The following is a 16227-nucleotide window of genomic DNA, read 5'->3' as shown; positions in this document are numbered from 1 at the left end:
TTGTGACAGCCGAGCATGTAAGGCCAAAGTGAACTTTTTACCTGACCAGGGTGAGTCACCGGCGAAACGGCAGGGGGAGGTGAACGCGCACTGAATGAGAGAACGAACTGCGTGTCAAGTGGCAGTTGACAATAATAAAGTGACTTTTCGGCGCACATTTCGCACCTGCTGGCGCTGCTTCTTATTGTCTTCTTCTTCTCGCTTCTACCGTGACACGCCAGAGGCGATTATTCAGCTGATGCCTGAGGCACAACTGCTGAGGTGCCAGGAGGCGGATTGTCCAGACACGGTTTAGCGGCATCGAGGCAACAAGCGCCTCACGTCCATCCAAACTTTCGGGCTTCTGTTCGTTTCGCCTTCAACCACGACACAACCTCTTGCCCCGGTTCACCTTCATCACCACGCGTGTCGGGCATCGAGTCTGGCGCCTGGGACCGCCGCAAACGATACGATTCGAGCCGACGATCTGCGATTTACGTGTCGATACGGCTTCAGCGCTGGTGGCGACGGGGGAGACCAGCCGTGAGGTTCTCCTGGGCCTGGTGGCCAGGATTGGCGATTGAGAGAGAGCGCCATCTCTCAGCAATTCACAACCGCTCGAGGCATCGATCTTTCGACTTTCCGCGACCGGAAGCTGTCGCTGCTCGGGATTTCCAGGGTTTTCTCTTGCACTTGGCACCTTTATCGCGACTACGAGGCGCGTGCTGCATTTGCCGCCCACACCGATCCTTTTCAGCTCTTCGATTGAAAACTTCGTTCACGACCGTTGAAAATGGCGAACCTCTACTTCACGCACTCGAGCGCTCCGCTCAAGACGGTGCAGGAGATTCAGTTTGGTCTCATGTCTCCCGAGGAGATCAAGAGCATGAGCGTGGCCCACATTCTGTACCCGGAGACGATGGAGGAAGGCGGCACAAAGCCGCGCGATGGTGGCCTCAACGATCCTCTCCTCGGCTCCATCGACCGGCAATTCAAGTGCAAGACGTGCACGCAGGCAATGGGCGAGTGCCCTGGCCACTTTGGTCACATCGAACTGGCCAAGCCGGTGTACCACCCTGGCTTCATCAAGAAAGTCAAGAAGATCTTGGAAATTGTCTGCCACAACTGTAGCAAGGTCCTGGCTGATGAAGTTGGTCTTCTCTCTTCCATGAAGCGTTTGCCTCACTGGATGCTAACCTAAACTTTCCCAGAGCGATCCCGAGTTTGTCGCAGCAATCAATACTCGAGATGCAAAACTCCGCTTCAAGCGGGTATGGGCCGTCTGCAAGAAGAAGCGGAGGTGTGAGAATGACGACCGGTCAGAGAAGAACAAGGACGAGGAGTTTGCGCCCGGCATGAAGCCAGCCGTCGTCGAAAGCCACGGCGGCTGCGGCAATGTGCAGCCTCAGGTTCGACAGGTCGCTCTCCAGCTCAAGGCCGCCTTCGAGGTTGTCCAAGAGGATGGTCCCAAGCGGAAAGAGACGGCTCCCATCACCCCAGAGATGGCCCATAGCATCCTTCGCCGCATCTCTGAGAAGGATCTGCGCAACATGGGTCTCAACTCAGATTACGCCCGTCCGGAGTGGATGATCATCACCGTCCTGCCCGTGCCCCCACCACCGGTCCGTCCTAGTATCTCCATGGATGGTACTGGAACCGGAATGCGTAACGAAGACGACTTGACCTACAAACTTGGTGATATCATTCGCGCCAATGGCAATGTCAAGCAGGCTATCCGTGAGGGCTCCCCTCAGCATATCGCCAGAGATTTCGAAGAGCTGCTGCAATACCACGTTGCCACCTACATGGACAACGACATTGCTGGCCAGCCCCGTGCGCTGCAGAAGAGTGGCCGTCCGGTCAAGGCCATTCGTGCCCGTCTCAAGGGAAAGGAGGGCCGCCTGAGAGGCAATCTGATGGGAAAGCGTGTTGACTTTTCTGCTCGTACAGTCATCACGGGAGACGCCAACCTGTCTCTGCACGAAGTCGGTGTTCCTCGCAGTATTGCTCGGACCCTGACCTACCCCGAGACAGTGACGCCTTACAACATTGGCAAGTTGCATCAACTGGTCGAGAACGGTCCCAATGAGCATCCTGGAGCCAAGTACGTTATCAGATCCGACGGGACCCGTATCGACCTGCGACACCACAGACGAGCGGCTCAAATTTCTCTCGAGTATGGCTGGAAGGTTGAGCGTCATCTTATGGACGGTGATTATATCATCTTCAACCGTCAACCCTCGCTTCACAAGGAGTCCATGATGGGTCACCGTGTTCGCGTCATGCCTTACTCCACTTTCCGACTCAATCTGTCGGTGACTTCTCCTTACAACGCCGATTTCGATGGTGACGAGATGAACCTTCACGTACCGCAAAGCGAAGAGACTCGTGCAGAAGTCAAGGAGCTTTGCCTGGTTCCTAACAACATCGTTTCGCCTCAGAAAAACGGCCCACTGATGGGTATCGTTCAGGACTCGCTCGCTGGCGCCTACAAGCTCTGTCGTCGTGACACCTTCCTTGACAAGAATCAGGTCATGAACCTCATGCTCTGGGTCCCTAACTGGGACGGTGTCATTCCCCAGCCCGCCATCCTGAAGCCGAGACCGCGCTGGACCGGCAAGCAGATCATCAGCATGGTCATCCCCAAGGAGATCAGCCTGCACGCTCCCGAAGACAAGTCTGACTCTCCTCTCAAGGATGCTGGCCTCCTCATTCAGGCTGGTGAGCTTATGTACGGTCTCATGAAGAAGAAGAACATTGGTTCTGCCTCTGGTGGTGTGATCCATCTCTGCTACAACGAGCTGGGCCCAGAAGGTGCCATGGCGTTCCTTAACGGGGTTCAGCAAGTGGTTACCTACTGGCTGCTGCAGAACGGCCACAGCATTGGTATCGGTGATACCATTCCGGATAAGCAGACGATTGAGAAGGTCCAGGTGCACATTGACACCCAAAAGGCCGAGGTCGCCAGGCTTACGGCCATGGCTACAAACAACGAGTTGGAAGCCTTGCCTGGTATGAACGTCCGAGCGACCTTTGAGAACAAGGTCTCCATGGCTCTTAACATGGCTCGTGACCAAGCTGGTACTACGACCCAGAAGAGTTTGAAGGACTCCAACAACGCCGTGACCATGGCCGAGTCCGGTTCAAAGGGATCGTCCATCAACATTTCTCAGATGACAGCGCTCGTGGGACAGCAGATTGTCGAAGGAAAGCGTATTCCGTTTGGCTTCAAATATCGGACTCTGCCCCATTTCACCAAGGATGATTACTCACCCGAGGCTCGTGGTTTTGTGGAGAACTCGTACCTGCGTGGCCTTACGCCGACCGAGTTCTTCTTCCACGCCATGGCTGGTCGTGAAGGTCTCATTGATACGGCCGTCAAGACAGCCGAGACAGGTTACATTCAGCGACGTCTGGTCAAGGCTCTGGAAGATCTCAATGCTCAGTACGATGGTACGGTGCGCAACTCTCTTGGTGATATCATTCAGTTCCTCTACGGCGAAGACGGTCTCGACGCTATGTGCATCGAGAAGCAGAAGCTTGGCATCTTGAAGATGTCTGACGAGGCGTTTGAGAAGAAGTATCGCCTTGATCTGGCCAACCCGCCAGACTGGTTCAGAAAGGACTACGAGTATGGCAACGAGTTGACTGGTGACAAGGCCTCCATGGCTCTGCTCGACGAAGAGTGGGATCAACTTCTGGCCGACCGCCGCGAAGTACGGGAGATCAATCGCTCAAAGATGGGCGAGGAAATGATGCAGCTTCCTCTCAACATCGGCCGCATGATCGAAACCGCCAAGCGCGTCTTCAACGTCAAGGCCAACGACCGAAGCAATTTGAGACCTTCGGATGTCATTCCCGTTGTGAGGAACGTCATCAACAAGCTCAAGATTGTGCGAGGCGAGGATCAGATTTCGAAAGAGGCGGATACTAGTGCCACCATCCTCTTCAAAGCTCTTCTTCGATCTCGACTGGCCTTCAAAGAGGTGGTCAAGGAGCATCGCCTGAACAAGTTGGCATTTGAGCATGTTCTCGGAGAGCTTCAGAACCGGTGGGACCGGTCGTTTGTCAACCCCGGTGAAATGGTGGGTGTCCTCGCGGCTCAGTCCATCGGTGAGCCTGCTACGCAGATGACTCTGAACACCTTCCACTTTGCTGGTGTGTCCTCCAAGAACGTCACGCTCGGTGTGCCCCGTCTCAAGGAAATCCTCAATCTTGCAAAGAACATCAAGACGCCTAGTATGGCAGTTTATCTGGACACTCCGTTAGCCAAGCAGGAGCAAGCGAAGAAGCTGCGAAGTCTGGTCGAGTACACCAATCTGCGGTCTATTACTTCCGTCACTGAGATCTACTACGACCCAGACGTCCAGTCTACAACCATTCCGGAGGATCTCGACATGGTCGAGTCCTACTTCTTGATTCCTGACGACAGCCAAGACACCATCGATCAGCAGTCGAGGTGGCTTTTGCGCATCACGCTCGACAGGCAGAAGCTGCTTGACAAGGAAATCAAGATCGACGACGTCGCCCAACGCATCAAGGAAGAGTATCCCAATGATCTGGCCGTCATCTTCAGCGACAACAACGCTGACGAGCAAGTCATCCGCATCCGTACCATTCGCCAAGACGAAAAGGACGAGGACGGCGAGAAGAAGATTGAAGATGACGTGATGCTCAAGCGACTCGAGGCCCATCTCCTGGACACTTTGACGCTGCGAGGTGTGCCTGGCGTTGAAAGGGCCTTCTTGACCAAGGGCACTCGCCTCGTGGAGGCCGCTGACGGATCTGAGCTTGCGCTCAAGGACGATCCCCGATGCACTCAGTGGTATCTGGATACTAGTGGCTCAGCTCTCCGCGAAGTCTTGGCCGTCCCTGGAGTTGATCCTACGCGAACCTACACCAACGACCTGTGGCAGATTATCGAGGTGTTTGGTATCGAAGGTACTCGAGCTGCCTTGGTGAAGGAGCTGACGGCTGTGCTGGCATTTGACGGTTCCTACGTCAACCACCGACACATTGCCCTGCTTTGTGATGTCATGACGTACCGCGGAAGTATTTCTGCCGTGACCCGTCACGGAATCAACCGAGCGGACACGGGTGCCCTGATGCGATGTTCATTCGAGGAGACTGTCGAGATTCTCCTCGAGGCGGCTGCTACGGGTGAGCTTGACGACTGCCGAGGCATTTCTGAGAACGTCATGCTTGGCCAGATGGCCCCCATGGGTACTGGCAACTTTGATGTCTACCTTGACCCGAAGATGCTGGAAACGGTCATCTCGGACAACTCTCGCATGGGCCTCATGCCTGGCATGCCCGTCAAGGAGGGAGACGTCGAAGGTGCAGCCACGCCGTACGATACCGGATCTCCCATGGGCGACTCTGGCTACCTCAGCCTCAACTCTCCTGCTGCTGGAAACTTCTCGCCCATCCAGGGTGCAGGTTCGGAAACGCCTGCTGGATTCGGCACCGAGTACGGCGGCGGCGGCTTTGGTGGCATCGGGTCCATGAGCCCATACTCTATGCGTGGAGCAACCAGCCCGTTCAGCACCTCACCGACATCGCCTTTCAGCTCGGGCATGGGTGGCTACTCTCCGACGTCGCCCAACGCGGGATACTCTCCGACATCTCCCATGATCGATGGCGGAATCGGGCGATATGCGACTTCCCCGTCATTCAGCCCTTCTTCCCCATCCTTCTCGCCGACGTCACCCATGCTGCGCCCTACAAGCCCAGCCAGTCCCAACTACAGCCCGACTTCGCCAAGCTACTCGCCCGCGTCTCCTTCATCGCCGAGACACTACTCGCCCACGTCGCCGGCTCAATTCAACTCTCCCACCTCGCCCAGCTACTCGCCCGCTAGTCCCAACTACAGCCCAGCCTCTCCCAACCTGCACGGAGTTGGCGCTACTTCTCCTTCATACTCTCCTGCCTCTCCCTCTTGGTCTCCCACATCTCCCGAGGCTTACTCGCCCACGAGTCCCAGCTTCTCCAAGAGCCCTGGGTCGCAACAATCTCCCACCAGCCCCAGCTACTCGCCCACTTCTCCCTCATTTTCTCCCCGGACCCCTGGCCCGGGAGCTTCTGGAAACCAATAGTGAGTCTTGCCTTCGACTTTCAAACATTGTGTGGATATATGACTAACCAAGTCTGTTGCAGTTCACCTAATTCCCCGGCTAACGACTGATTTTCCCTGTAATGCGCACGACACGCACTCTTTGTTCGCTGTCGGCCATCAGTTTGTCCTTTTTTTCTTTAAAATTGTGTTTTTCTATTTATTTCCTATAGGTTCTCCAGGTGAAAGGAATTGAGAGGACACGAGCATGATAGACGTCTAAGCAGTCGGTGGCAAAAGCCGAGAGTGAAGAAAACCCAAGAAACACCTACCAAAAAAAAAAAAAAAAACGCACAGTTTTCATCGATTCGCGCGGTCTTCTCACCATAGTGAGAGCGAGAGAGAGACTAGAAGGAGGTGTTGCCGACAGGCTTTGGCAGCTGGGCATGTATACTAGACGCAGAGATCGAGAGAAAGTCAACAAGAACTTGCTAGGGTCACCAGCTCTGAGCCAGAAGAAGTCGGCCACACCCCTGCAGGGGATGAATTGTTCACTCAAATTGGAATCAGAATGCAAGAAAAACAGCGGAACAGGATAATGGGTAAAGCGGAGGCAAGAACTCTCAAAGAAGTCGATATTATAGGACAGTTGACAGATGAATAAACTGGCCTATTTGACATGATGTAGTCCATATGCTGATTTGTTCTCGGCGAATGCTTGGTGATTCCCTCTGCTTTTATGCAAAGAATGATGTGCAGTTCCTTTCTCTAAGATACTATACAATTGCTGAATCGCGAACATCTTCTCTCATAGCATGGACTTCCATCATGAAGCGCTGACCTTTATTTCCATCTCATTCACCCCAACCACACCACCACGAACCAAAACTCCAAAGGCTCTCTCATCCCACCTCACAACACAACACACAGAGACAATCTATTGGCGCAACTCCATTTCCGACACCTCTTTTTTTTTTTTTTTTTCCCCCAATGCGTAGAACAGTGAGTAACATACCGTGTCATGATACCTTACATTTTCCTCCAGCAGCGCCCCCCAACAGAACTGACTGATCCATCACTTCTCTGACCAGGTAATTAATAAAAAAAAAAAATCCGTCGCTTGGCGAAAGCCCTTGTCAAGACACTACGCATGCATTCACGCATCCTCACGAGATCATGTGATCATGCCCATAGTAGTATCACAACACCGAATGTCGCATGCATTGTTGGTTTCAAAGTGTTGAATCATTGGGGAGAAACAAAGGCGGCGAATAAAACACCTGAACCCCAGCTACCACCATGGAGGAAAAAAGGCACCAGATGTTTATGAGGAAAAAGCTTGTTCGTCGAAACAATAAATCTTGAGATTCAAATATGCGAGAAGAAAAAAAGCAAAAGTTCTGTCTCCAAGCAATCAATCACTGTCTCGTCTCTTGTAATGCCCATGCAATATTCCATTCATCCATCATTGTTCGCGCACGTCCACCGCAACGCAAGCAAAAACACAAATAGAGAATCAGCCTTTCTCTCTCTCACACTGAGGTATCTCCTCGAAAGCGATGTGATTTGACCATCTTTCGTATCTCCTGCATACCGTCAACAAAAACACCTCTTCTTCTTCTTCTTCTTTCTCATGACCCCGAGCTCGTATTGTCCCTGCCGCGTTGTCTGGGTCTGTGCTTCACGTCACCCAAAGTATACAGCCAACCGTGCCGCATTGCAACGTCTCACCCGCTGCCAACTTCTATACTCATGTATAGATTAAAGCCTATATTACTCCCTGGGCACTAGCACCGCGGAAGACGACAGAAGCTTCAAATGAAATGACGGGCGGGAGACGGGACGGGAGGCCAGCAGTGTTAGTATCTCGTACCGCTTGGCGGTCGTGGGGCATGTAAGGTATGTTGTGTAAGGTATAGACGACCCGTGCTACAAGACGTCTCGTGAGCTCGCGCGGGTCGATGGGAGGAAACAAAGTTGGACTGTATAGACTGACGCACGGCCACTTTGGCTTGCCCTGTTGATAAGCTGCATAAACTTCCCAAGGCAACATGTAAATCTCATCATAGACTTGCCTTTCTGTGAGGGATCAAGGCTCCAGAGAAAGCAGAACCTTAGTGACAGGAGGAAAGCCCTTCGCACATCTCCTTCAGACAGCTCCGTCATCAACTTCATCACAAAGAGCCTACCGCCCATTGAGATATCTCGTATCAACGGGATATCCACAAAGAGAGCCGTGGCCACAGAACAAGGCGCACAGACAAGGCACATGCATCAAAGGAAACCCTGACTCCAGCCATCCATTCGAGGGGTAATACCATGGCAACGCTCACGGCTTCGAGCATGAGAAGCAGCATGACCTCATCGTCGTCCTGCAGAAAAACCTGCCAGACAGCCTCCCAGGGGGATTTCATCTCCACGGGCTAGCTAGCCAACGCGGCCAGCTGCTGACATTGCGTAACCTGGGCTTTCGTGGCCGCCGCCGCCGCCGCTGATGGCAGATGGGGGAGAGGCTTTGTGGGGAAGAAACCCGTATCCTGTGATACAACTCCTTGATCAGCGCGCAGCCGCAATTCCCACCCATCCTGACAGCGCGCAAAAGTCTCGCAACAAGTCCATGGCGGCAGCCAAAAAGATGAAACCAAAGGAAACAAAGGCGCCCAGAACCATGGATTTCGGGGCGTTAGAGGCTAATAATATCGATTGCTTTGGGTCTCTGAATTGGTGGCTGTGGCCAGTTTAGCTCCAAAGGGGGCTGCGGCCGCATATGCGGCCTGGCTATGATGCGTGTTGGTTGACCAACGGCGTACTGGATTCCGACCACTTGGCCCACGAGGCAGACATTTTCTCAACGGCATCTCAGAAAGGAAAAAAAAAAGTAGAACACCAGTCAGACCAAGAAACAATTTGAAGAAAGTTAAGCGCAAACACAACACATCGCTGTTCGATTTTGTATGATGCTGTAGGCTTTGGCGGCCCAAGATATGTAAAGGCAAAGGAGGGTTGAGACCTAGGAATGAGAAGGGGCCCCTCGCAAATCCACCATATCCAATCGTTGCCTCATCACCATGTGATTATGTACATGAGCCATCATTCATCCAGCGTACATGAAAATCGAATCCTCTCCGCAAACGTTAATGAGATTGTAAGAAAAGAAGCAAGTGAAAGCGACACAGGCAAAGTAGAAGATGATGGAGATGAAAAAAATAAGAAAATACAGATGTGGAAAGATGGAACAGATAAGATGATCAATGAAAGCAGAGAAGAGAAGAGAAGAGAAGAGATGAAAAGTAGCAGAGATGGCAGGCCTGGGCGCTCCTCTTGAGAGGAAAGAAGCCGGCATCAAGGGCTAGCTAAGCCTAGGCCTATTGCTAGGGCGCTGGACTTTTGTCTATAAGTCAATTGTAAAGAAAGATGAAGAAAAGAAGAAAATAGGGATATATGAAGAAGCTGATGAGAAAAATGAAGAAACGGGAAGAGAAGGAAAGTTAAGAATTGAAGGAGAAGAGAATTGAAAGGAAGATGAACTGAGAAAAGGAAAACAGCAGAGAAAAAAGAGAAGAGACGAGACGAAAGAAAGCTGCAGGTTGTACACAGCTAGCCGCGAGGACGGCAGTTGAGCGCATGTACTATTGGCACCGCATGTTGGTGATTCCTCAACGGCCCGGGTTGGGGCACTCGGGTCGTCCGCAGTAGTCTTCCCATGTCTGAGTGCCTTGGTCCTCGATTTTAGAGCAGCCACAAGCTGGCTTGCGGTGAGTCTCCGTGATGGTGCAGCCACAGTGGGTGTAGTACTGTCGAACGATCCAAACACACATGTTGATTGCTTCGGTGGCGTCGGGATGGAGAGAGAGGAGAATAGAGGATAGGGGCACGCTCTGTAAAGAGGTTGTACTCCTGTCTAGACCTGGCTCACTGAGAGGAGACATATATGTCAGTATTGTTTGTTTGCTTATTCTGTGGCCTGCCGGAGAATGGTTCGTGCATACAGAACACTGCCTTTGGATCTTCCTAGCGCGAGCAAAGTCTGGAGTTTTGCCTTGATATCAACGATCAAGTATATAGATATCTATATCAGCAAAGGAAAAGAAATGATGCTTTGCGAAAGCTCGAAAATGTCGAAAAGAAGCTGTCTGAAGTATGTTTCTCTTGCTAGATGAAGTCTGAGTGATGATATGGATAGACACAGCAGGCGTGTTTGTCGTTTATATATCTTGTGGAACGAGAGCCTCGGGACTGCGTAGAGGCTGTGAATAGACATTGTTTGCTCAGGACGGTGATCGTTCTTACCCAGCAACGACGCCCCTTCAGGCAGAGAGAGAACAAGACTAGACGTCAACTGAGGGTCGGCTGTTGGCTGTTTGCTTCTGCTGCTTCTTCCTCTTCTTCGGGACTTCCCATACGCATGCACACGGCCGTTAGATGCACAGTTGCAGGGCACCAGAGACATAACAGGACCAGGAGCCGACATGAACGAGTACGTTGGTCGCCACCAGTACACGCGGATATGGACTGCTTCGAATGCGCAGCCGTTGTTATGTCGGACGATGATGGGTGTTAGTCGGAGTCGTGTCAACGCCGCGGTAGGTGCGAGGATCTGTCTGCCTTTTGGCCTGTTCTCTCGCCCAGGGGGCATTCTGTTGTCTGTGAGAAGGGGGAGGCAGTGATATGACAGCAAGGAGCCCGGATCGGGGCCACGAGGCATCGCAGTATCGGCAGTTTGCACAGGGCCATGTCAAAGGGCTGTGGGTGTAGCCGGTCGGCAAGGCCTGGACGATGTCCAGAACCAACAGCAACTCGACCCCCCCCTGTCCATGTCCATGTAGGTATGAGATGATGCTATACTCTGTACGTATAGCTGCGGGTGTCTGCCTGCATGTATGCGCATGTGGTCGACGAATCTTGCGTGCATCTCCTTTGAAGGGTTGGATGGTGGGGGAGCAGAGATTGGCTTTTGGTGGAGAGAGGAGAAAAGTGACAGCAACTCAAGGAACTCAGTGGAGGCGATTTGCATCTAAGAACCTCAAGGCAAGGCCTAGCCCCCCCACTGGCCCTGCCATTCGACGACGCCAAATGCGAGCTACGATGCAGGAGCCGCAATTGGTGCCGTGATGGCGAAAGGCCTGCCCTATTCTCCGTTCCAGGCCGTCAAAACTGGCCCAGGGCTGAGTCTGCAACTCCCAGAAGGGTGGTGGATTCCCCCAGTTGGAGATGGCGTGTTCGTGGTGGTGATGCAACACGACGAGGCCGTCAAAATCCAAGCTGATGTCGTCCAAACCATCGAAGGAGTCATTAGAGCTGTAAGAAGAAATTTCGCTTAATTTCGCCTTCTCTCTCCGGGTTTCCCCCTTCGTCAATGAAGACGAAACCACACGCCCATACTCCCCCGCCCCTATTGACTTCCTCGAGGTTGTTGGTTGCGTCTAGTTGAAGATTCAGCACGCGGAAGAGCCGTCTCGACCAGTTGCCCACACGCTAGAGGCCCTTGCAAGCAAAGATCTTGACTCCATGTACCTCTGTCCATGTCGATACCTGGAGGCAGTGGAGTCGCAAACATGTTCGCCGGCTGAGTGGGCATTCTCCCCATGCTATGTGCCGGATGAGAGACGGGAAACAATGCCTTGGTGCATGTAGCCGGGGTTGCCATACCAGCTGGCCCCTGTGCCACACGTCTTCAAGTACATCGTCTAGGCTATGCTAACGGAGAAAGGCCATGACTATTTGGCTGTAACTACATGGAGCCATTGGGAGTGGACGTCTGAGGGACCGGGGGAGTGGAGAGGATGGCAGGTAGATGTGCTTCGGCCAAGTACGGGCTGGGGAGTGAGCAGATCAGGGATCTGAGGGGGAGGTGCGGCGAGCGGATGGGGGAGCTGCAAAGTGTGTAGAATCATCACATCGTGTGCGTGATATTGTGGCCTGGATCGGGGAGGAGACAGAGAGGAAAAGAGACGCCAACGCAGCGAGGAAAAATCGGGACGCGCGGGTCGCGCCAATGGAGAGTCCATCTCTCAACAGCCACTTTCTCATGATGACTTGGTGCGCTCACCGAGGGGAAGCCAGTGTCACCGGAGACGCCTTAGCCTCCATCCTTCATCCTCGAGCTTCACAGATCGGACGACTGTAATCTGTCTTTGCAGATGCCTCTTGGCCGACAGATCAAGACTAGGATCAGGATCAGGTTCAGGATCAGGGTCAGGATGGCGATCTCTCTACTCTGCCATGGGAGAGCCGGCCGGCGCGGCTGAATCTTTGCTTCTGATGCGTTGCCCGTCTCGAGAGACTGCTTGTTGGCTCCGCAAGGCGGCGTGTTTGTTGCGCCTGTGGGAAGTCGACGGGGGTATCACAAGCGTTAGACGCCCTGTGGATCTTCTGGATGTCGCACATGATCCGCAGCGAGAAACGTTCTTATTCTACTTGGGGCATAGTCGTTGATGCCATCACCAATCCTCCGCAATAAGGCATGTACCCAAGTACATGAAGTATAACTGGCACACGCCAGGTGTGTAGACATATGGGGCGGACCGAACGTTGCATCCTGAGGATCAGAGAAGAAGAGACGAAAAAAAGGGCAGCTTCGTCCAATCTCGGAGAAAACGAGAGACATGTACTATCCACCAATAGTGGGCGTTGGCGTGGTCGCTGGACCGGAGAAAGCCACACGGGTGCTGGCGAGGTTGCAGCTGAGTGTGTGCATGTACGGGTACCTGTAAGTCGTGGTCAGTGGATAAACATGGATTATGGGAATAACAAGCTTGAAAAACCTCAGCAAGGCGCACTCTAGCTCGCAGCTTAGCTGCAGAGTACCCCAAAGCCCGTCAGTACCTTGCCTCTTCGTTGCGAGAGAGGCTACCTATTCCACTCGACAACGCCTTGACGTTTGATACCGTAATGTAATGGCCTAGGCTTGAAGCGTTCGTATGTAGTGAGATGTTTGCAGTCTGTGTCCGTGTCATTTCCCTTCAGGCATGATGCCATGTTACTCTTATGGAGTAGTGCTCGTCGCTTTGGCCTTTGGTGGCCCGTCAAGGTGCATGGATCTCGCTCACGAACCAGACACTGGTGCGCCGTATCCCAGGAGGCCAAGGCCGGACGTTTGCTTGGTATACATGGTCAAGGCGAGACGATGACTGCTGCATCCCGATGTGGAAGAGCAGCGTCGCATCGGTTGTCCAAAGGGGCTTGCCGTGTGGCATAATGGGCTCGTAAGGAGGAAACATGGAAACACAACCAAGGTCTTTGTTCCATTGCAGTGCGGCTCACACAACACGCCCGCGCTCAATGGCTCCACGCTTCGACCATCTACATGTAAGAACCCCACGACGATATGTGGGCAGCTGCCAGCCTATGACCCGCGCTCAATTGATCAAACAATGCCATTGCCATTGTGGCAGTGGACCAGCGGCGGCCTAGGAGGTGGGTAAAGCTGCTGCGCCAGCAGCCCTCATTTCTTTTCTTGCCTGTGTGTACGGATAGCGGCCAAGGGCTGCCTCAGCTTGAGAAGCAAGAGGCGCCTGGGTATCGCCGCTCGTGCAGCCATAAAGAGTACCTGCGTCTGGGATTGGGCGACCAAGAACCAACGCCGCTGATTCCAGTGGGTTGTGGCGTTGAGGTCGGCTGCCGTATGGAGACTGGGTTCAGAGATCCCGGTCAGGCAAACGGCGAATAAGGGGGCTGGCAGCCTTTGTATTGGAAGCGTTATTGGCGCATCTTCTCTGACATGGCATTCGGAGGTGGCTTTTCGTGGGACTCGTCGACATTCTCGACTCGTACGTCCAGGTGAGCTAGTATGTAGAAGCTGTCTCGTCACTGCATGGCAGGTACATCTACAAAGACGTATCAGAGGGTGACGAAAGGCGCTATGCAGTTGATCCCTGCCAACTTACCGTGCTAAGGCATGAAGGTGGCATTGCACGAGTATTTTTGTCGCGTTTCGAAGCCGTGTAAGACGACGGGCGACGACAAGAGTCCAACATAGATGTACTATTTGCGCAGGAAAGCGATTGTAGTGTTTCTGACTTGGAATTTCACCTGGAATTGGTTGTTGTATGCATGGCTTTCGGCAGCATCTTCCATGTTCTCAAGGACCTTTTGCTCCTGTCTCAACTGATGCCGTATAGTCGAGAATGGTGCAGCAGAACGTCAACGCTGTCTTTCGCCTCGAGGCAGCAAGACAAATTGGGAGGACTCCAGTAGGTGTATCTGTACGATAAAGCCTGCAGCCTTGAACCCAGCCTCGGTCTCGGAATGAAGAAGAAGTGCAGTGTCGATAGCCCAGAGTGTTCCTACCACTGTCAGAACGTCGAGATGCTGCGTGTTCCACCAATAAGTAGCCTTACTAATCTTGCATGCCTCAGGTGCCAAAATAAAGCGGTCAGCGAGCAGGCTGAAACGAGGCGTCGCACTTGCCACTCAACACTGTACAGGCACGTCTCACAACTTGTACCTCCCTTACGATTTTCGCAACTTCAAGGTTAACTTCCAACTCCCTCCACCTTGCAATCGAACGTGCAATCGTCTACGACATCTCCGCCGGCGAGTGCGCGTCCTTCCTTTGCCAGACAGCAGTTCGTCCCGACTTGCCCTATCAAAATGCCGAAATCTAACAAGATGCCAAAGTACAGTACTTCGTATCGAGGGACTGGCGGAAGCCTTTCTCCAGCTGTTGCTTTCGGTCGGTGCTGTCGCTGATGAGGCCGCTCCACGGAAACAGCCTGCGCCGCATTTCTGGAGACGAATCTGGAAGAATACCTAGACAAGGAGCACAGCCGCCGACCCAGCATGCAGGTACCGAATCAAATCCCACGATTTTCAGGCACAAGGCGCCTCTTTGGGTGGGTGGGATGCCGTTGTGGGCTGCGATTGGCCGGCTGGCCACCTGTCAGCCTGAAAGAGTACACGAACCTCCGCATGCGCGGCTGTGAAAGGCGCTTCTCCTTTTCCTCCATTCACAACCACGGCACAAGCGACTTCCAGGGGTTTCCAGACGCCGGCCGCCCAAGAGCCGCCCTCAAGTTCAGGCTACAAGCGCATCGGACGAGTCTGCCATCCTGTTCGGACCGCATGTCGTCATCCGGCGACGCATTTGTCCCGTACAGACAGCCATAGACTGCCGTTGGTATGGCTGCAACTTCCCTTGTCTCGAAAACCGTTAGACGAACGAGATGTACTGCAAAGTACTGCAGTGTATACTACCTAGGTAGTTGTATTCTGCCACCCTCCTTGCCATTGCTTCCCGCGTTGCATCGCTTCTGAGCACCTGGGCTTGTTCTAGTTGCTGATTCCAGTATCAGAGGCAAGTAGCACACTCAAACCATTCTTTTCTTCTCGGTGTTGGTCGTTGTATCTCTTGGGGGATTTGTTGGCTCTGTGCAGTCGGCAAACCCACGCGGGCGGTGCCGCTGCGGCTGGAACAACATCATAGGATCACCCCTCCACCTTAGTTGACTTGACTAGAGAGGGTCAGTCGTTCAACTGCGTTGAGAACCCCCCCGCTCCGTCTCATGGTGTTGGCTTGTTTTCTCTATGAAATAGGTAAGATTCGGATTGCTGGTGGCGTTGACACGGGACAGCCCGCTCTTCTGGTTCTCCCGTAAGTGACGACCTGCAAGTCGAACAATTTTTGTCGAGCCAACTGCTAACCGGTCTACCGCACGATACTGCAGAAAAATTGTGTGCAATGGTGTTGTTGGCCCGCAGTTGTCGCGGCTGCGTCTACAGTTCACAAGACCTGTTGTCTGCCTTCGGGCTCCGACCCGTCCGCGTCTGGGGCCCTTGTGCCTACTGGGTCTTGTGGCGTTTGAACGTATCCCCACATGAAGAGATCAGTGATGCGGCCGAAGATGCGGCCGACACCTCTCTATGCGGCTCTTGAGATCTTCCCGCTCAAAGTTCAATGCGGCCTGCTATGCGGCCGTATAATTGCCGCAGCCGGCAGTGCTGAGATGGTGGCCACACCGGAAACTGTATCTGAGTGAAATGATCCTTTCGTCCCGCATCAGCCATCATGTTCCTCAGACGCTGGCGGGGATACTACTGATGCATGGCGCAGCACCACTCGGGCCTTTCTAAGCTTTTCTAAGCTTGGGCATCAACTCAGGCTTTCAATGGCCTCACTATCAGTGCCAATGTTACCTCGAGGGGGGTCCGGAGCTCCGTGATGATGTCGAGTGTGCATTGCATCATGGTTCTGGCAT

At 53.3% G+C, this 16227-nt stretch overlaps 1 protein-coding gene across 1 annotated transcript; it reads left to right on the top strand.

The window, feature by feature from the left end:
• Positions 1–772: 772 nt before the first annotated feature.
• TRIREDRAFT_79315 (uncharacterized protein) lies at positions 773–6256 on the top strand (the record flags this gene model as incomplete). The annotated part of the gene is made up of 3 exons (XM_006966583.1): positions 773–1129; positions 1191–6073; positions 6136–6256. 3 exons carry the CDS (start codon positions 773–775, stop codon positions 6161–6163), a joined length of 5268 nt encoding a protein of 1755 aa, XP_006966645.1. The 3' UTR covers positions 6164–6256.
• Between the last annotated feature and the right edge of the window lie 9971 nt (positions 6257–16227).

The sequence above is a fragment of the Trichoderma reesei genome (genome assembly GCF_000167675.1).
Source record: "Trichoderma reesei QM6a unplaced genomic scaffold TRIREscaffold_13, whole genome shotgun sequence".
In the NCBI taxonomy this organism is placed as follows: Eukaryota; Fungi; Ascomycota; class Sordariomycetes; order Hypocreales; family Hypocreaceae; genus Trichoderma; species Trichoderma reesei.
Note: the sequence above shows the minus strand (reverse complement) of the source record. Positions and strands in the feature narration are given on the sequence as shown.